Source organism: Culex quinquefasciatus, chromosome 3, assembly GCF_015732765.1.
Source record: "Culex quinquefasciatus strain JHB chromosome 3, VPISU_Cqui_1.0_pri_paternal, whole genome shotgun sequence".
Taxonomy (NCBI): Eukaryota; Metazoa; Arthropoda; class Insecta; order Diptera; family Culicidae; genus Culex; species Culex quinquefasciatus.
The window spans coordinates 147911031-147932724 of NC_051863.1; the positions used below are offsets into that span (position 1 = coordinate 147911031).

The window sequence follows — 21694 nt, forward strand, 5'->3', positions numbered from 1 at the left end:
GTCAAACTGGCACTCACGTGCGGCTTGGACCAAAACAAAAGCACTCATCGACCGTCGTCGTTGGGTCGTGTTTACGGCGACTTTTTTCAAGTTTTTAGAGTTATTTGTTAGTTTAATTTTCTTAAAATAGCTTTCCTCTGTAACAAGTACCATCCAGCATGTCTCAGGATATGTAAGTAACGAATTTGGTCGCTGAAGAGTTGAAAAATTGAGTTTCCCCGAAAAATCCCGTTTGTTTTTGCCAACAGAGACAGCGAGGGAGTGCCCACTAGTGAGTACAGCGACACAGTGAAGGCTCTCTCGTCCGGTTTGCTGGAAATCTACGAGCCAACTCTGAATGAGGTCAAAGGAAGTTTGAAGGAGCTGTTGTGAGTTGGATGTCGAAAGGGGGTTAAAGGTGATTTTAATGCAACTTTCAATTACAGAGATAAGCAATATGAAATGCAAGCAACGATAGCAACAGAAAAACTAACCTACATAAGTCAGGATGTGCAACAAATCAACGAAATGGTAAAAAAGATATCTGGAGTTTTTTTTGAAAAGGACCAATAAACCAAATTTTCAATTTTTGCTTTTTGGGTGTTTTTTAATACCCCTGACTCAAGGCGGTTCTAAAAACACCCAAAAAGCAAAAACTGGAAATTTGGTTTATTGGACCTTTTCAAAAAAAACTCCAGATATATAATTTTGTATTTAGTGTATTAATAAAAGATTTATTATTATCATCCAGATCAACAAAGCCAAACTTTACAGAGAGAAAGCAGTACGAATCAAAAATCAAATGCACCAAATCCATCAACGAGCCAAAAGTTTACGGGTAAGTCGGAGTCCTTTCTTTTTTCAAGCACATTAAAAAAATAAATTTTGTTCAACCAAGGCTAAGGCACTGGACATGCAGGAGTTAAAAGTGAATCAGTGCGCCTCAAAGCTTCAGCAGCTACATTACGAAGAATCGCTGGTGGCGAGCATTAAAAAAGTCCCGGGCAAAAAGTCCTAGTCTTGGACGAGGCTGTCGCATTTATTGTTGGTGAAACAATCAAAACTTTTCCATGTACTTGTAGAGAGGCGAAATCAAGACACTTTATCGTCACAATATTTACCAAAACCATTAGAATTTTCGGATTTCGTTAATGTTTTTTTATCATCGTTAGCGGCCAAAGGAATAAAACAAAACGAAAACATTTTAACCTGCAGCAGTTTATACACATTTTCAAAGTGTGCTTTTCCATACAATATACATTAGGGTGGGTACGTTTTTCAAAAAGTTCTCGGATCAAGTTTTAGTATGGTTCCCCTTGTAGGACCTGCCCATAGGGACTTTCATGCCAAAAATCAGCTCATTTGGTTGTAAACTGGCTGCGCGCATCAGGGTTAAAGTTTACATAGGAATTACTATGGGAAATTGGAACTTTTTGTTCAAACGCTCCTACAGGTCTGGGAAAATCACGCGCCAACTTCTGGTATGGTCAGGCCTATGGAGAATGGTCTGGAGAACACTTTTCCCGAAGAGACCATATGGATTCGTTGTCCCTAGACCTGGCGCATCGGGAAACAAACCGATGTCTCCGGAATCAACGGTTTTCCCTCAAAAAGCACCAAATTTTCCTTAGCATGCTATGAAAGCTCGATGAACACCGCGACGCCATACGTCATGGAGCTACCACGTGGGTGAGAAACGGCTGGAATCTTCAATTGCAAACCTTCTGTTAATTAGAAAATGATCATTTCGAGTAATCCTGATATTATTTAGTCGAATTCAGAATCTTTGCATAGCAAATTTGTATTTTTTTGCAAATATTTCAACCACGTGGTAGCTACTTGACGTATGGCGTCGCGGTGTTCATCGAGCTTTCATAGCATGCTAAGGAAAATTTGGTGCTTTTTGAGGGAAAACCGTTGATTCCGGAGACATCGGATTGTTTGCCGATGCGCCAGGTCTAGGGACAACGAATCCATATGGTCTCTTCGGGAAAAGTGTTCTCCAGACCATTCCCCATAGGCCTGACCATACCAGAAGTTGGCGCGTGATTTTCCCAGACCTGTAGGAGCGTTTGAACAAAAAGTTCCAATTTCCCATAGTAATTCCCATGTAAACTTTAACCCTGATGCGCGCAGCCAGTTTACAACCAAATGAGCTGATATTTGGCATGAAAGTCCCTATGGGCATGCCCTACAAGGGGAACCATACTAAAACTTGATCCGAGAACTTTTTGAAAAACGTACCCACCCTAATATACATTTTAATCTTATCATTAAAACACTATAAAGGAAATTGTCTTCTTTGTTTGTACTGGTACGATGATGACCCGCTCCCGTCACGTTCTTCCGTGCACTATCGGTTCGTCGTCATCTAGCTGGTCCAGGGCATCGCCTGGGGAAGTATATCCGGCACGAACGTCTGAAAAATAGGTGAGAATTAGAAAAAAAAAGTTCTACTGAAAATACTGGCTTAAACATTAATACTAAGTTATTTTAAATCATAACAATCCTCAATTTCGTGCAATCATGCAATGGTTTCCTACACTAGAAAAAAAGCGTTCAAACACACTCAAAGCAATAATTCAAAACAAAATCATATTTACGATTGCTTCTAGTCGAAACAGTCACGTCGTCCTCGGTGGCGCTTATCGTTTGGCTCCAAGCTTTAGGAAACTTCACTGTCCGTGCGCGTCGCGCGTGGTCAGTCGTGTACTCAGTCTGGCACTGTGTGGTGTGACGCTGGCGGTTGGTGGTGACAACCTGGACTATCTCTCTCAACGAATTATTCTTTATTACCAAGATAATAGCGGTATTTGCTGCAACAAAGTTGCTGTCGTCTGGAAAATCGTTTAGTCTTGGGAATGCAGTCGGTAGTGGTTGTTTGATTTAGTATTTTCGCTTAAGATTAAATAGCTTTGGGCTCTTAGTTTAACTTTTTCTGACTGATAAGGAAAAAAGGGATCTAGTGCTAAAACTCTTCTTTCTAATCCGAAATTCCCCATGTTGAGCGATTTACAGGAAAACTTGAAAAGATTTCATTTGTATTTTTTTATTTGCCTGCAACTTTTAGTGGAGCATCCTTCTGACTTTGGCATTTCGCACCATTGGTTCGGCCATACAAGTCTTCCTTCCTTAAATTTTGGCTGCTGTCCATACAAAAATGGTGTGTAAATATTCGAAAATCTACATCTAATGAATATTAGATTATCAACGATTAAACATATGTTTCTTATCGCTTTTTGTATTGCTTTTTGCTATGCAAAATTATAGTTGGCAGGCTTTAGTCAAGGAGCAATTACACTGCGGCAAACAAACTCGCACTTTTTGACAGCTGTACAAACGTCAGCCTGCATACATTTTGAGAGTTTGGCAAACTGTCAAACACGAAAAAGTATTGGTTTGTTTGCGGTAGTGTAATGGCAGCTTCAGGGTTGTTACGTTACATAAGCTGGCTTTCCACCTTTGATTTAAGGTTTTAAAAGATTTTTTTTTAAATTTAAAAAAATCTTGAGAAAAAATTATCAAAGTATTCAAAAATGAAAGCTCCAACATTCAAAATCAAATGTTTCATAAATTCAAAAATTCAAGAAATCTTGATTTTTATAGCTGTTAGATCCTAAAGTTTAATGTTCAGATTTTAAAATACCGTCATCAGGGGTGACACTGGGTCTGGGGGTGAGATTGGGTCATACAAATATCAGCATTTTTATATGACCCAATCTCACTCCCCAGACCCAATGTCATCCCTGGTGACGGTTATCAAAAGTTGAAAAAATCTAAAATTCATAGCTTAAAAAACCAAAACAATTCAAAATTCAAGAATTTAAAACGTTAACATTAAAAACAAAAACATATAAATTGTTAGGTTCTAAAGTTCTTAAACTCATCAATTCTTAAATTCGTGAATTCTTAAATTTTTAAATCCTTAAAATCTTAATAGGGGAACAGCATCTAATTCCAGCGTGCCTCTAATGTTGGCAGGTCAGAACTTTGACATTCAATTAAAGCTAATTAAGAGCGTTTTCAGCTGAAATCGAGTGATAAATAGCTCAATAAGAAGTGGGCAAGCAAGTTTCTTTAAAAAGTTTTGCAAAATTAGTTGTTTAAATAGTGAAAATCAGCAAATTGGATGGAGTTAGGAGCGAGTGCTTAACCTGCCAAACATACGAGAATTTCCCCTATCTTAAATTACTAAGATATTGAATCCTTCAATTGTTAAATTCTTAAATTCTTAAATTCCTAAATTCTTAAATTCTTAAATTCTTAAATTCTTAAATCCTTAAATTCTTTAATGCCACAGTTTTTGCTAACATCATTGATTCCAAAAATAAATCAAATAAAAAAATACAGAAAATCTGATAAATTTTAAACATTTTTGAAATCTTATTTTATGTTAGAGAAATTTTGAAAATAAAATAAAACAAATTTCGTGTATTGAATGACACTTTGGCGAGGATCATCGAGTACGAACTGTATTTTAATTTTTTAACTCCCAAGGCTTATTATGTGTTTTTTTTTACAATTTATGATTTCTTCAGATTTTTTAATTAAAATTTTAATTTTTTTACATCTAATTTAAAAAAAATAATTTCTATTTTTGATTTCCTTTTTTTTAATCTTGTTATGGCTTTTTCCTTTGGGTTACTTCATCCTAGCAAAAATAAATTTGTCCATATGAATTTCGACGTTTCAAGATTCTGCATTCTGAAAAGGCTATTCTGGACTTAAAATTGTATTTATTGAATGCAACATTATTTAAAAGTTTGTGATTTTTGCGTTCCTTCCGACAGAACCCTTAAACATAAAACGAAATTGTAAATTGTTCTCAAAAACTCAAATGAAATAATGAAATGATTATAAAACTCTGTTGTATGTTTGTCGCGCGATTTTTTTCGACTTCTTTGTAACAACCCTGTACAAAAAAATAAAAATATTGGGTTTTTTTTTTTCAACACAAAACTAAAACTTTAAAACGAAAAGAAAATGCATCACCGTCTCGTGTTTTCTAAAAATGGACCTGGTTTTGGCAACTGCCGTGTGAGTTTGCGGAGAATTTCCCATTCTGTTTAGATGTGAGACCATACTTAGTACCATACTTAGTAATAGTCTATTACTAAGAAATATGACCGACTGAAATGTATGTAACTCCATAAAAGAAAACACATTAATACAATAAACAACAACCTTAAATGAAAATCAGCAGGAATGACACACTCCAAACTTTAGGGTCTGGGGGTGAGATTGGGTTTGTATGACCCAATCTCACCCCCTAGACCCAATGTCACCCCTGGCGACGGTATAAAAATATTGTTCATATTTGAGCATTTTCGGTCGAATGTCCCAACTTGGCGGGCTATTGGTAGAATATCCATGTCTTGGTTAGTGATTTCGTGTCGTTTGATACTATTGTAAACTACTGCGCTTGATTTCATTGTTTATTTAATTATTTCTAACAAATAAATTCAACTATGGAAGTGAATAAAAATTATTATTCAAGCCAAAAGAAATAAAAGTATTTTCACAACCAGTTGTGAATCCAATTACAAAACAAATGCTTTTGTACTGATAGTTCTTGTGCCTTAATCCAAAACCAATATCCAAATGCACTTTTCATCAGATCGATTAAAAACAGTGGAGTTCTTCAGTGCAAAACAAATCCCCTCTGGTCTCTGGTCCTAATCCTCCTTCGCGGCTACCTTCCCCGCCTGTTTGTCACTTCCCTCAACCTGTTCGTCCTTGCGTTCTTCCTCCTCCAACTCTTCCTGCACGGTCGACTCAGACAGAACCGACTCGGACTTTGGAACAACATGGTCCCCACCACCACCACCACCACCACCAGCACCGAGTTCGTCCTTGCCATCGGTCAACATTGAATTCCCTGCCACCTTTTCCTCTGCTTGGCTGTGGTGCTGCTGCAGCTGCTTACCCCGTGCCGCGAACCGATCCACCACCCACTGAATGACCACGTGCACCGCAAACAGCACGAGCGCCGCCACTCCGAACCACCGGAACGTTTGACCGCCGCCAACCTGGTTGAAGAGATTTCCGGCCAGCAGACTGCCGCACGACACGCCGATGCCCTCGAAGACGGCACCCACCAGACCCTGCATGGTTGCTTCCGTTCCGGGTGGGGCCACGATGCTCGCGTACGATGCCATCGTGGCGTAGAACAGCCCGAACGTAATGCCGTTCATAAACTCAATCGGAATCACCCACCACGGATCGACCAGGAGCGAGTACAGCAGGAACCGCACGCCAAAGCCCAGCAGGACCAGGCTCATCGCGTTGATGTGGCCAATCTTGCGCAGGATCCAACCGGACAGGAAGAAGAACGGCAGCTCACCGCCAAAGCATTGGATTGACATGACGATGCCTTCGAGGGTTTTGATCCAGGCCGTGTGGTCGCAGCTGAAATGAAACAGTAGATTATAATTTATTGATGCCTCTGTACTAACTTGCACTAAGCTTTCTTCCCCGTCCGACGGAAAGTGTGATCAGGCAAATCTCGTTTCGAATAATGCCACCGCGACCTTCTAAGATCAAACCCAGGCCGACTGGGTGAGAGGTAACCACGCTTACCACTTAACCATAGTTCCCGGATTTTTCAAATTCACAATAACCAAATTCAAAAATTGAAAAATAAAAAATAATCAAAGTCAAAAACCATTATTGAAAATATTTCTAATTAAAAAAATCTCAAGTGCTGAAAATTTTAAAAATTAAAAAAAATATTAAAAAATAAAACTTTTAAAACTTGAAATTCAAAAATCATGGAATTTCTTTAAAACTTAAAATATGACTACAAAAATGTCAAATTTTCTGGCGGCATTCAAGAATGTAACAATTTAAAAAAGCATGAGCATGAGAGCATGAGAGACCACCCATGGTTGTCCTTCTCCGTTGCTGAACAGAACCGTAATATCCTTTCAGCACTACTAATCATAGGCTTCGACTACCAAGTGGTATTTCCCTTATCAACAGCATGTATGAATGCGCTGAAAAGATAAAACACCATGATTGCCAAAACAAGATCAGTTGCGAATAGGTAACAGTCATTGGCCACCAACGGCGCCCGCCATGTCAGTTTGTAGATCTCGATTTTAAGGGACGGGAATGTTAGTTAGCGCAGGTTGCTACTAGGGCAGCTGATTTACTCTGTGCTTACACCCCACAAGCGCCAGGAACCTGAAAATTGGTTAGTAGGATAGGGTGCTTGGTCAGGATTCATCATAGAAGATGATGATGCGACCCAAAATCATAGTGTTTGTTGAAAGGTATTATATTTTATTCTCAAGGCAAACAATCGGTTGCTGCGGATGAGACATTTCCCGTTTAACTGTTGTTAAATTTTTAATGAAATGGTTTAATCTTAGACAGCCGGCTGTGGAAAGATAAAACCAAATAATATTTGTTTATAGTATGAGGTATTAAACGCAATGCTGCAATGATAGCGTAGTCTGATTTTTAATTATATAATCATTTAGTTCATGAATTTGTTACGGAATAGACGCGACGAACTCAATCATCAAGTGCCTTCCTATCTTCTTTCTATTAGCTAGATAAGGTATTGATTTTCGTTGCCTCTCAAGCTACGATGCTATGGAGAGGGCTTAACACACAAACAACCGACGTCGAGCCCTCCGAGCTACGGAGCTATGGGAAGGTCTTTTCAACACAAAAAAGACTAGCGCACCACACGACGTTCTTGATGAATCAAAATAATTTTGTTACGCGATAAACTTAACGATCTCGGATCGTTTTTATCGAAAACTATATCACAATTCACGACAAAAAGGCGAAACAAAAGGCACACACAAAAAAAAACACACTTTTCACTCCGAATATTTTTTTTACGACCACGCGCTCCCTTTGCCAATTATGCACTGATGACGCTGCATTTTCAGAGGGTAATCTTCTCCTCGCAGCGCACAATTCACGACAAAAAGGCGAAACAAAAGGCACACACAAAAAAAAACACACTTTTCACTCCGAATATTTTTTTTACGACCACGCGCTCCCTTTGCCAATTATGCACTGATGACGCTGCATTTTCAGAGGGTAATCTTCTCCTCGCAGCGCACAATTCACGACAAAAATGCGAAACAAAAGGCACACGCAAAAAAAAAAAAAAACACTTTTCACTCCGAATATTTTTTTACGACCACGCGCTCCCTTTGTCAATTATGCACTCTCAAGAATGTAACAATTTAAAAAAGAAATTTTAGTTATTTAAGAATTTAAGAATTTAAGAATTTGAGAATTTAAGAATTTAAGAATTTAGGAATTTAAGAATTTAAGAATTTAAGAATTTAAGAATTTAAGAATTTAAGAATTTAAGAATTTAAGAATTTAAGAATTTAAGAATTTAAGAATTTAAGAATTTAAGAATTTAAGAATTTAAGAATTTAAGAATTTAAGAATTTAAGAATTTAAGAATTTAAGAATTTAAGAATTTAAGAATTTAAGAATTTAAGAATTTAAGAATTTAAGAATTTAAGAATTTAAGAATTTAAGAATTTAAGAATTTAAGAATTTAAGAATTTAAGAATTTAAGAATTTAAGAATTTAAGAATTTAAGAATTTAAGAATTTAAGAATTTAAGAATTTAAGAATTTAAGAATTTAAGAATTTAAGAATTTAAGAATTTAAGAATTTAAGAATTTAAGAATTTAAGAATTTAAGAATTTAAGAATTTAAGAATTTAAGAATTTAAGAATTTAAGAATTTAAGAATTTAAGAATTTAAGAATTTAAGAATTTAAGAATTTAAGAATTTAAGAATTTAAGAATTTAAGAATTTAAGAATTTAAGAATTTAAGAATTTAAGAATTTAAGAATTTAAGAATTTAAGAATTTAAGAATTTAAGAATTTAAGAATTTAAGAATTTAAGAATTTAAGAATTTAAGAATTTAAGAATTTAAGAATTTAAGAATTTAAGAATTTAAGAATTTAAGAATTTAAGAATTTAAGAATTTAAGAATTTAAGAATTTAAGAATTTAAGAATTTAAGAATTTAAGAATTTAAGAATTTAAGAATTTAAGAATTTAAGAATTTAAGAATTTAAGAATTTAAGAATTTAAGAATTTAAGAATTTAAGAATTTAAAATTTAAGAATTTAAGAATTTAAGAATTTAAGAATTTAAGAATTTAAGAATTTAAGAATTTAAGAATTTAAGAATTTAAGAATTTAAGAATTTAAGAATTTAAGAATTTAAGAATTTAAGAATTTAAGAATTTAAGAATTTAAGAATTTAAGAATTTAAGAATTTAAGAATTTAAGAATTTAAGAATTTAAGAATTTAAGAATTTAAGAATTTAAGAATTTAAGAATTTCAGAATTTCAGAATTTCAGAATTTCAGAATTTCAGAATTTAAGAATTTAAGAATTTAAGAATTTAAGAATTTAAGAATTTAAGAATTTAAGAATTTAAGAATTTAAGAATTTAAGAATTTAAGAATTTAAGAATTTAAGAATTTAAGAATTTAAGAATTTAAGAATTTAAGAATTTAAGAATTTAAGAATTTAAGAATTTAAGAATTTAAGAATTTGAAAATTTAAAAATTTAAGAATTTAAGAATTTATGAATTTACGAATTTAAAAGAATTTGTGCTATTGAATAGGATTCTGAGGAGTGAGCAATTTAATGACTGCTGGTGCTCAAGGAAAACCTTAATGTTACAAAAAAGCACTCACCCCTGCTGCTTTGCGGCCAGATCCTCCAGGTGCAGAAACAGGAAGTTCCAAATCATGGCTGTGCCCAGCCCAACCAGGATGCACCAGCAAAAGTAGATCACTATCCTGGATGAGACGAAAATTTTGCCAACATCCTTCACAATATTGGTCGACAGTCTTGTTTGAGTATGCTGCGTTGGAGAAGGGGTGAATAATGTTAGAATTTTTAACAACTACTTTGGAACAGTTTTAAAACTAACCTTAAGTTTGGACGACACCAAAATGTCCACTCCAATAATCACGATCGTCATGTAGAACACAACGGTGTAGTCCTTGGTAGCCTTGCCGTACGAGAAGTGATCCACCAAATATCCGGCCACCAGCGAGATCGTTCCCCAACCAACGGAACCCCACAGCCGCTGGTTACCGTACAAGTGCGGCCGATCTCCCAGCATATCGAAGCAGATTGCATCGCCGACACTAACTACAACGGCCATTCCGGCCCAGCTCAGAATCAGCAGCAAAAACAGCAACCAAAACTGGTACAAACCCTTCGCTTCGCTGTCGTCAATTTTCGAATGCGTAATGGCCTCCGTGATGATCTGATTGTCACACTTCACCTGGCAGCTGGTCCGAAAATCTGTGGTATTCACCGGGCAGTACAATGGCACCCGATCTCCGTCCATTTCCGCCCCGGACAGCACGAACCACAAACAGTCCTGCTGCAGCTCGATCTGGTTCGTCGGAACAAGTCCGGTCAGCTCGAGTTGTCCGTTGGAGGGAATGTTGCTCTGGTCGCAGAACTTTTCCACCTTCCAGTACTTGCAGATCGTGTCCCACATCCAGTGTTCCGTTTGGCACTCCAACTCGCACCGGATGGTGGCATTGTTTGTTTCGACGTTCACGATCCGATCCGTTAGGCAACTGTCCAGCGTTGTTCCGTTTGGTGGACAGTAGCGCAGGTTCGATGTTCCACCGTGACAGTGGAAGCTAACGGAAGACTCTTGCGGGATCGCCGGGATGAACATGATCAGGAAGAACGGAACGGCCGACAGGATCTAAGAGTGACAAATTTTGGATTAAATGTGAACCAGTTTTTAACTAACAGAAAGTACCTGAAACAGTAGAAACAGCAGCTTCTGACGTTGGAATCGATCGGCAATCAACCCGAACAAGGGTTTCACCAGCATGCCCACCAACGGCAGGACGCTGTACACGGTTCCCACGATGACGGGCGAGAATCCGAGCTGAATAATCAGCGTTGGCATGAACGGTACAACCGGCGCGGTTCCTGTAAAGTTGGTAGGTTTTTAATAATGTGCAAGTACCGTCAATTGGAGCGAATCGGAACTAATGTCTGAATTGGGCCGCCAGTTTTTGAAGCACCTAAAAGCTTTAAATTTGGAAAACATTACTAAAACGTTACTTCCGTACATCCATATTTCATATAGTTTAAACATTCAATTAAATAACATCATTCGGGACCATCCTTAAACCACGTGTACACTTTGGAAATCTCAAACCCCCTCCCCTCCCCCCCTTGTGGACAGTTTCCATACAAAACTTTTTTTTTTGTATAAAGCGTGGACAATCATTGGCAAGGTCTTTTGATAACCTATCCAACGATAATTCGCATGATGTGATTCTAAATAATGTATTTATAACAAGCACTTAAGTGCTCATAACTTTAGATAGTCTTGACAGATCTTCAATGCTAATCTCGTTGGAAAGGTCTTCTATGTGGTATTCTTACAAAAACGTTACTTAATCCACCTTTAGGTGGTTAGTGCCTTCCTCACATTCATAAAGTGAATACACTACACAACGTATAAATAACACTTATTTTTATCAAAATATCTGAGATCAGGCCTCAAAAAAGTGCATTGAACACACTAAAGTACTTATAACTTTTGATAGGGTTGTCAGATCTTTAATCTTTTGAGCTCGTTGGAAAGGTCTTTTGATTACCTACCCAACGATGGGACGCATAATAGATCCGGACAACTTTTTCATCAAAATATTTGAGATCCGGCCTCAAAAAAGTGTAAAAATAACACTTAAGTGCTCATAACTTTTGATGGGGTTGTCAGATCTTCAATCTTTTGAACGCGTTGGAAAGGTATTTCAAATACCTTTCTAACAATATACAGCATGACGGGTTTTCTTACAAAAACCACCCTTTTTACAATCTTCCGAAGTTTAGCTAAAACCTTTTTTTTAGCATAACTTTTGAAGTACTTTTCTCAACTTCATAATCTTAACTAGGGTCTTGTAGGACACCAAGACGGATCGAATGAGACCAAAACAGTCTAAATCAGTTCAACCAGTCCGGAGATAATCGAGTGGATATTTTTGGGTGCACGGACTCACATCCAGACACACGCACAGACATTTGTTCAGAATTTGATTCTGAGTCGATAGGTATACGTGAAAGTGGTCTAGGAGGTCGAATAAAGAAGTTCATTTTTTGAGTGATTTTATAGCCTTTCCTCATTGAGGTGAGGAAGGCAAAACCACCCTTTTTTACAATCTTCTGGAGTTTAGACAAAATCGTTTTTAGCATAACTTTTGAAGTACTTTACTAAACTTTATAATGTTCAATAACTTAATTATGCTGAAGAGCAAACTTAATTAAAATAAAATAATAATTAGGCTGGTACTATTTTTTTAGTTTTTGTCACTCGACCTAGAAAACTACCATAAAAGGATTCATACACACTTAATTTTTTACCGTATTCGGTAAAGTTTACCGTATTCGGTAAAGTTTACCGAATTTTCAACTGCTGAACAGTTGGACAAACTAAAAATTACCGAATTCGGTAATTACTTACCGAAATGTGGTAACGAAGTTCATTATTGTTCATCCGACAATCGAAATTCGGTAAACTTTTGTTCATTTTGACGGATGGTTTACCGATCTAAACTTTACCGATTTTTCAACTACCGAATTCGGTAAAAAAAAAGCTAAGTGTGTACATCATAACAGTTATGCTATACTAAAATTGAAAATATCAATAATTTTTTGAAATTACTTTAACGTTCTGTACTGGTATATGATTGCAAAATTTAGAAAAAGAAATTTTTTAAATAGTTTTTATTTGATAATCGGTTTTACAAGTTTTTCAATAAAAATTTCAATTTTAATCAATAATTATGACAAAAACTTTTTTAAATATATCAGCCTTAGGAATAAATAAAAAATCAAACTACCTACAGACTTTTTGTCAAGAATATACATAATTTTTTTTTGAATTAAATATACTTTATTGAATCTTTCTTATAATAATTACATTTGGTTTACATAATAAGTGGTCAGCTGTGGCTCTTCACCTTTAGTTTGCTTTTCGTGATTTAAACACTGTTCATTTTCATAACTTTAAAAGTATATGATTTATCATGTTTGTAACACTAGGTACAATGAGGAAAAAAAATGTTAAGAAAACATAACCTAACCTAAAACTAACTTAAACTTACAATAAACTAAACCAATCCTTGAATCAAGGGGTATTCAGAAATAGCTCATTTTTCCCTGAATTTCAAACATTTTTCTTGAATCTTCTGATCCAACATTTTTACTTCTGCTAATTCATGAACCTCACTTGATCGGGGTTGTATGTGTGGATCACACTCATACAACCTCGATCAAGTGAGGTTCATGAATTAGCAGAAGTAAAAATGTTGGATCAGAAGATTCAAGAAAAATGTTTGAAATTCAGGGAAAAATGTCCAATAGAGCTTTATGACGTTTTGCGTACACACACTAGCGCACCATTTGATTTTGCTGGCCGGACAAAATTTGACCTAAATCTTTTTCGTGTACATACACGCAATACATGCGCAAGTAGATAACTCTATACCCGCTAACTACAGACTGTCCAGGGGAATCAGACTGGCCGATGCATAATAAATAGGCTCTGGCAACGTATGTTTTGCACTTGCAACACTGCCAGTTTTGCTGGGCGTAAAGGGCGTTTGGTTTGGTGTCCAGCGCGTTTGGATCTGTCAAACATTGGCCAAACTGTTTCCTAGACAAAATGTACCGCTAACCGGTAGCGAAATTATGGGAAAGAATAACTTGTATCAGATTTTGTTGGTAGTGATAGTTCTTCAAAAATATTTTTTCAGGAGTGGGCAAACATGTGCTCTAATTTTGAACAATTTTCAAAAAAGTTACCTAAAAATAGCTATAACTTCAAAACGGTGCACTTTATCAAAATTTCACTAAAGTGCTTTTTGATTGCAAATTTGATTTTACATCAAAAAATTAAGTTGAAAAATTTTTGCGACCAATATTTCGATTTTTTTAAATCAGTATTGATTCAAACATTCATAACTCAGTCAAAGATTTTTTGCCCATTTTGGAAATTTCTGAAAAGGTGGCATTTGATGTCCCCTTAAACATATCATAAAATAAAAAATAAAATAGAAATAGTGTTTTTTTTTTGCAAATCAAGTTTTAGTGCAAAAAGTAAAATTAAAGATCACTCATTTTTTTTACCGTGTATCATCTTTTTCAGTGTAGTCCTTGTCCATACCTACAACTTTGCCGAAAACACCAAATCGATTAAAAAAGTATTTAACTTCATGTTTCAATAAACAGTGTAGTTTACAATTCTAGCCAATTAGAGGTTAATTTCAGGTTAAAAAAGCAAATTATAATTTTTTTCAAGTAGTGTCTATATTTGGTAATTTCTGAAATATTTTCGGGGTAGATTTCTGGTTTGAAAAAAAATTGGGATTGATTTTAGGTATACAAAAATATATGTAATTTTTTATATAGTATTCATATAAGTCATTCCAGGTCAACGCAGCACTCGGAAGTACATGGTGTACTTTTCAACATTTCAACAAAAACTAACTTAATCCACCTATGTGGGTGGAGCCTTCCTCACGTATTACCAACAATGGCAATGGCTGATAAGATGGAATTGTACAAAAATTTCATCTCTTTTTTAGACCCGGAATAAAAAAATACATAAATATCACTTAAATGGCCATACCTCCAGACAGGGTTGCCAGATCTTCAATGTTTTTGACTCGTTGGAAAGATCTTTTGATAATCTAACCAACGATGGGTCAGATGATGGACCTGGACTTAGTTTACATACATTTAAATGAGATCCAGCTTAAAAAAAGTATATAAATGTCACTTAAGTGACCATATATCGAGACAGGGTTGCCAGATCTTCAATGTTTTGAACTCGTTGGAAAGGTTTTTTGATAAACTAACCAGCGATGGGTTGGATGGTGGATCCGGACATAGTTTACATAAATTTAAGTGAGATCCGGATATATGTGAAAACACATTATTATACATAACTTTTGAACTACTTATTGAAACTTCAATCTGTATAAAACTCGATCTATGGGACCCTAAACCAAGTCGAATGCAACAGGTTCGGGTCAAATCGGTTCAGCCAGTGCCGAGAAACATGAGCTAGTTGGTTGGTCACATACATACATACACACACATACACACAGACATTTGTTCAGTTTTCGATTCTGAGTCGACATGAAGGTGGATCTAGGACGTTTTTATACAAAGTTCATTTTTAGAGCAGGATTATAGCCTTACCTCACTGAGGAAGGCAAAAGAGATGGATCCCGCATAGTTCGGTTTTATATGTGAGAAACTTTTTTCGGATTTGAATTCATACACCCTTACCAAAAATCATGATTTTTTGAGTTCCAAATCCCACTTTTCATACGAATTTTTCAGTTCAACCCATATAACCATTTTTATGGTTGTAGTACCTGAACTCAAAAAATCGTATGAAAAGTGGGATTTGGAACTCAAAAAATCATGATTTTTGGTAAGGGTGTAGGACAGAATGCAGCGCAAAATCATACTTTTATCAGTAAAATCGCTGTATCTCGCCAATAGTTCATTTTAGTTTGAGGTCTACATTGATTATTATGTAAAATTGTCCGGGGAAACACGATGGTGATAAAACAAAACAAATTGGAATTGGTCAAAACTGAATTTTAATACTTAAAACGTGAAAATATAATATTAGTGGGCATTTAAGGGTTAAATTTTTTTTATCGAATTCCTTTGAAAATTTTCTATAAAATGCAACCTGTAGAAAGTCTTTTGCTCAAATAGTTGAAAAATTTATGATTAAAAGAAAAAAAAACAGTTTTTTTTAGAAAATCGTCAAAAAAGAGAGCGGTGCCAAAATAGAGGGATGGTCCAATCAGCTTCAAACTTTGGTTTTCGAATAACTATCGATAGATGAACGTTTCCTCCAAGTTTGGTCCAAATTGGTGAAGGTCGAGTCCAAAAGTGTACTCAGTTGACCTGGAATGACCCATATATGTTATTTTCTGAAAATATGTTTTCTAGTGGTTGAGAAAATTCTCTGCCGTTTTTCTTCTTAGACATTGAAAATTGAAAAATAAGGCTGAGATAGAGCATGGTAAAGAAATTATGTTGAGAAAAAAATTATTACTATTACTTTTCGAATTAGCCTTCATTTTTCAACACTGACACACACTCGGCAACTTTTCGATACATAATTACATTGTCAAATTTCAAGAAATGATCCTCATTTATATTTATGATTTCCATCACATATGTTTAACTTCTTTGCTCAAAGTAGTAATATTTAAAGTGAAAATTAGAGGTACTGCCGTCCTGCTATAGGTGTTTTAACGCGGAATCTACAAGCCGTCGATCGAATAATATGCAATGGTAATCAATTTTCGATGCATTTTGTCTTATCGCGCTTGGCTTGGGACGATTAGTCGGTTCATTGCTGTGGTGGAGCGTTCAAATTACGTTTAAATTCACAAACATTTACAGCTGTACACCACATGTAAACCAGCCCCGGTACGTTATCACCCGGTCAGAATCGCGCCCGGCGACATTTGCCGCGGGCTTGGAATAAAACCGAAAGGACCGAGTCTTATCAATAGGTTACAAATTGAGCACAAATTATCATCACATTTCGACTGACAGCCGATTTTTAACGGAGCATGCCTTTTTACAATGTCTCAACGATTCATCGGTTCAATTGGGGAATCTGAACGCTTCGGCTGGCTGATAAGCTTTTAAGTCATGGTACAATGTATCAACCCCAGAGTGCAGTACAAGGGGAGGAATATGCAGTATCATGTGTCGTACGTTGATGTGTTCTGTTTGGTGGCATTTTGTATTTTTAGAAAGAGAAGTAAAAAAATGGCATGAATTGTAAAAAAAAGTTTATTGAATATACTCCAACGTTAAAGATTTGTCAGCTATTTTCCGAAAAAAAAAATAAAAAAAAAATAATAATTCATGAACATCTTCCTTTGTCAGACATTCCTGTCCAGCAGTCTCAGGATAACATTTATAAAACTATTCCAATCGGCAGGGGATATAAGGAACACGCTTCGCTTATAAGTTCCCCTCGTTATTTTTTACCTTTGATTCTTAGAATCCCAAAATCAGGTTTCTTTTGTACGCATTATAAGAAAAGGGTTGATTTATTAAGGTGGCCAAATTCGATCATTTTATGAAAGCCTTCGACGAATGGAACTTTTTCTCTGCGAATCCAAATTAATTGCATGCATTATGTGAGATTAAAAAGCGGTTTGCTAATCATTAGTTTGAACGTATCGTATCACACAAATCTCGCATCTCACCTGCATTGAAGAGGAAGTAGTGCGCCTTCATCGGCAGCAGCTTCTTGTCCACTTCGACTTTGCCCATGTTGTTTGTTGGTCTTGTTCTCTCTTTCTGCTGTACGTATTGTATTCCACTTTTATTCCTAAACCTTCAATCTTCACTTCTGTTGCCCGCAGCTTAGAACCTCAAAAGAAGGCACTTAATTGGTCCACTTCCGTGGGATATCACTTGATCATCGCGTAAAGAGCCAACAACACTCAGTTGATATTCCGGGTGTGTGATAATTTCCCCTCAATAATAGGACGACGACACCCAACGAAAGGCTTCTTCCGCGTAAGTCCGCGTAACCTTTGCGCGTGTATTCTCTTGTTATCACGCTGGAATGCACCGCGAAGAAAAAAAACGCAACTTTACACCAAACCAAAATTGTGAACCGGCGCGACACGCGGGTTTGTTGCCATTCGAAGAATGGAAACAACCCACCAGAATCACTCACACGCGACAACAGAACGACCGACCGCGGCGATGTCTTCTCTCGTACTACTACTACGTACTGCCTTTACGTGTAATCTCATCCTCAGTGTCTACGCTCTCCAGCTCAATCTCAGAACGTGGGGGTTTGCCTTTCTTACTTGGGAAAGGTCTTATATTACAGCTGCTATAAAATAAAACAAAATTATTTAATTTATCGTGCTATCCGCATTAGTTTCGAAAATCGTGAACAAAACGTGAACCAACTTTCTCCGTGCGAGCACACGAATTCTGAAATTTCGAAAGAAACGTGTTTTAAAACAATAGCACGCAATGTAAACAATAACAAACACGATATGTTTAGCAGACTATTCTGTTCATTGCCTCCAAATTTGGTTGAAGTTTGTTGCCGGATTCCCGAGTTACAATCAATAATGTATACACTAGTCGGGCATTTACATGTGACAAAAGTCCCTAGACTAAATTCTCTTTGGCCAGTTGTCGCACTTGCATGCTGTGTCAAAATAGCACGATCAGATCGAACCTTCTTTCACATGAAAAGTGCCAACCTTAAACGGAGTTTTTTTTTTGTTGGTTTTTATTGAATATCTCAAGATTGCAATCGAATTTTGGGGATCTGTGAAGGTCAAAGGGTGAGGTATTGAAAGCTGCACAAAATGGCATTCTTAATTCAAAATCTGGAGTTTTTTTGAAAGGGTCCAATAAACCAAATTTCCAGTTTTTGCTTTTTGGGTGTTTTTAAAACCGCCTTGAGTCAGGGGTATTTTAAAACACCCAAAAAGCAAAAACTGAAAATTTGATTTATTGGTCCTTTTAAAAAAAAAAATCAAGAAATCAACCTGCGACGATCAGGACGATGTCACGAAAGGCTGTATATCATAGGTACTCGCGATCTTGTGTGAGTGAATGGCTCCGTGCCACTAAAACCAAAACAATAACAAACGAACAATGGACCGTGTCAGGAAAACCAAAACATAAACAATGTCAGTGTCAGTGGAGTGAGAGAGTCAGAGCTAACGATTTTGACAACCGCACTACTACACACTCAATCGCGAGTACCTTAGGTAGAAAGCCATGGATGTCACGAATATCATGCAATGCGTTGCATGTGGAAGGCAAACTATCCAGTTAGGTGGATTATGATTTTGGTTTGTTATGCAATTCATCGACGACATACACAAGCTAGCTAGAGAGTACGAGAGTAGAGGAAGAAAGAGAGCTAGGGAGTTCTCTGGTTTCGCCGCTTTTGCACGGTGGGAAAACACTCTTTGAAGAAATTGTGGCTAACATTTTGTTTTACATACACCAATTTTATTCTGTTTATTTGCATGAATTTAATCCCACCCCTTCAATGATTTTCTCAAAAAACTAAGGGGTTTCTGAGTTTGGCCGTTGCAAATATATTTTTTAAGTTTATGTCACGACTCTGACCAAACTCGAGGAGAGGGGAGAGTGTGTTTCAAAATGCATTATACACATATTCAGTTGTTTTGCAATCATTGATTTCCAAAATATCTAAGAATTGACGAATTTAAAATATGGTAAATTCTAGATTAAATTTTCAAAACAACCTATCCCTCATGGGTTTCCTATGCAGATAGGGCCTTTTGAAAATTTAATTGAGAAATATGATTATCAATGCAAAAAAAAAATTCAATAGTTTTCAGTTGATTAGACGCACCCGTAAATAAACTCGGTGTTTAGAGAAAACGTTACTTAATTCACCTTTAGGTAGTTGGTGCCTTCCTCTCATTTATAGTGGTTCCAACCCGCCTAAAGTGTCCACATGTTTATGGATCTCCCCTAACGTTCGCAGCACCTAAGAGGTCCTAATAAAAATAAGTGATGAGTAATAACACAGACTACCTACAGACCTTTTGTCAAGATTATACAGACACGGCCTTTGAAGAAAATGACATCCCTCTACACGGCTTTTTCGTGGCGATCAGACCCAACCAGTTGAGATTATGTGAATTCAGACCATTTTTTAACTGCTTGTAATTTAAGATAGGTAAGTCAGATCTTGAAAATTCTTACTCCACCTAAAAGGTCTTCTCATATGCTTTCTAAAAATATATAACATGTGAGGGTTACATAAAAAAAACCACCCTTTTTACCATAATTTTAAGTTTATATGAAACAGTTTTTTGAACATAACTTTTTAAATACTTGATAAAACTGCATGAATTTAAATAGCAACTTAGGGGACGTTAAGACGGATCGATTAAAACCATTCCGGTCAAAATCGGTTGAGCCTGTGACGAGATATTCCAGTGACATTGATTTGAAACACATGTCTACATACAGCCAAACACACAGACATTTACTCAGCTGGTGATTCTGAGTCGATATGTACAAATGAAGGTAGGTCTAGGAGGTCTAATTAAAAAGTCCATTTTCCGAGTGATTTTATAGCCTTTCCTCAGTAAGGTGAGGAAGGCAAAACGTTCACAAAGTTTGACAGTTCGCTTTGCGCATGGCAAAATTGTAAACTTAAGTCGTCTACTCAGTTCAGTCATGAAATATCTTCGTAAATCTTCCAGGAGTGATTGAAAATTATGAAATTTCGTGATTTTCTACATGTATGTAACCCCTTAAGATATCATAACTCGGCAGAAGTTTTTTTTTCATACTTTTTTATGGCTCAAAAGATGTGGTTTTTTGTTCCCCTAAAATATACCAAAAATTTCAGAAATTAAAAAAGTTGAAAAAAAAAACTATTTTTCCAATACCTACAACTTTGCCGAAGACACCAAACCGATTAGAAAATTCCTTCAAAAGATTCATATTTTGAAATATTCATCATTTTTGTATGGACTGCTGCCAAAATTGAATGGAGCCTTGTATGGGTGAACCAAGACACAAAATGGCTTCTTTGTTCACAGGGAAAGCTCTGAAAAGTTTGAGCCAATAAAAAAATATAATTAAAATCCATTTCCGGTTTTGGTGGAGAATTATTATTAATATTTTTAAGAATGTTATTAGCACCTAAACTTCTGGAGTTTTTTTTAAAGGACCAATAAACCAAATTTTCAGTTTTTGCATTTTGGGTGTTTTTAAGGGGTATTATTGGACTTCAAGAATCTCAAGGCGGTTTCAAAAACACCCAAAAAGCAAAAACTGGAAATTTGGTTTATTGGACCTTTTCAAAAAAAAACTCCAGACTTCAAGAATTTGAATTGAATTTCCATACAAACTCAAACTTTATCTCGAGCTTGGGAATTAAGGTGTAAATATATTTAAATTTTTATTAAGAAAAATCATTACGCGATTGCTCCTTATCCGATACGTAAATCGAGTTATGACTTTTTTTTATCGAAAACATGAAACATGGCAAAATTTCCAATACACAATCGCAAGGAAAATTGATTTTCATAACATTTTCGTACAAAATTATCCCAAAGGGTTAAATAAAAAAAAAGAAATGGAATAGAATAGTACAATTTTCTATTTTCAAACCAGAAGGATTCAATTTTGTTTAAAAACTTTCTCAGCTCTCTAAAAATTTTAAATAACACCGACCATTACAATTTCTGCACAGCCTTAAAATTTTCGAATTTCTTCCAATCTTGATCAAAATTTCACATCCGGCCTAGATGGATCGCGGAGATGGTAGTGCTCGAGGAGGACGATTAAATCAAGGACGTGGCTCGTCCCGGCGTGGTCGCGGAACTGGCATTAAACGCGATGACCGTCGAAACTTCCCCCTGTGGTGGATTCGACCAGGAAATAGACAGCTATCGGAAGCCGGCGGGACCTGGCCCGAATTGGGAAGGTTGCGAACGTGGAGAGCGAGGCGGTTCTGCGAACGAAAGAGAACTTGCCGCGTGACAAGTTTACTACGAACGGTGGAAAAAAGGACGACGGAGCGGTGGCAGCGGAAGCCGCCCAATTGGGAAGCAAGCCCTCTGAAGACGTTTGAAGATAAGACGGTTTTGCA

At 36.2% G+C, this 21694-nt stretch overlaps 2 protein-coding genes across 3 annotated transcripts; one reads left to right on the forward strand and one right to left on the reverse strand.

The window, feature by feature from the left end:
• The first annotated feature begins 29 nt into the window (after positions 1–29).
• LOC6054512 lies at positions 30–1213 on the forward strand. The gene is made up of 5 exons (XM_038258907.1): positions 30–172; positions 249–368; positions 426–510; positions 731–817; positions 878–1213. Exons 1-5 carry the CDS (start codon positions 159–161, stop codon positions 995–997), a joined length of 426 nt encoding a protein of 141 aa, XP_038114835.1. The 5' UTR covers positions 30–158; the 3' UTR covers positions 998–1213.
• LOC6050636 (major facilitator superfamily domain-containing protein 6) lies at positions 1179–17797 on the reverse strand. Of its 2 annotated transcripts, XR_005278119.1 has the most exons (7): positions 17280–17797; positions 10769–10944; positions 9914–10711; positions 9675–9844; positions 5906–6387; positions 2238–2398; positions 1179–1238 (listed from the first exon to the last, which is right to left on the reverse strand). XR_005278119.1 is itself a non-coding variant. In XM_038258902.1 (5 exons), exons 1-5 carry the CDS (start codon positions 17344–17346, stop codon positions 5655–5657), a joined length of 1944 nt encoding a protein of 647 aa, XP_038114830.1. In that variant the 5' UTR covers positions 17347–17797; the 3' UTR covers positions 5397–5654. The 2 variants fall into 2 exon arrangements, 1 of the variants encoding a protein (XP_038114830.1); XM_038258902.1 differs by lacking the exons at positions 1179–1238; positions 2238–2398 and having other exon boundaries at positions 5397–6387.
• Positions 17798–21694: the final 3897 nt, after the last annotated feature.

Coding starts and splice junctions, on each gene's coding strand:
- LOC6050636 (XM_038258902.1), bottom strand. CDS start 17,346: ATGGGCAAAGTCGAAGTGGACAAGAAGCTGCTGCCGATGAAGGCGCAC. Junction 10,945..17,279: donor CTACTTCCTCTTCAATGCAG/GTGAGATGCGAG, acceptor CCAACTTTACAG/GAACCGCGCCGGTTGTACCG. Junction 6,388..9,674: donor CTGGCCGCAAAGCAGCAGGG/GTGAGTGCTTTT, acceptor GTTTCATTTCAG/CTGCGACCACACGGCCTGGA.
- LOC6054512 (XM_038258907.1), top strand. Junction 369..425: donor GGAAGTTTGAAGGAGCTGTT/GTGAGTTGGATG, acceptor TTTCAATTACAG/AGATAAGCAATATGAAATGC. Junction 818..877: donor AACGAGCCAAAAGTTTACGG/GTAAGTCGGAGT, acceptor TGTTCAACCAAG/GCTAAGGCACTGGACATGCA.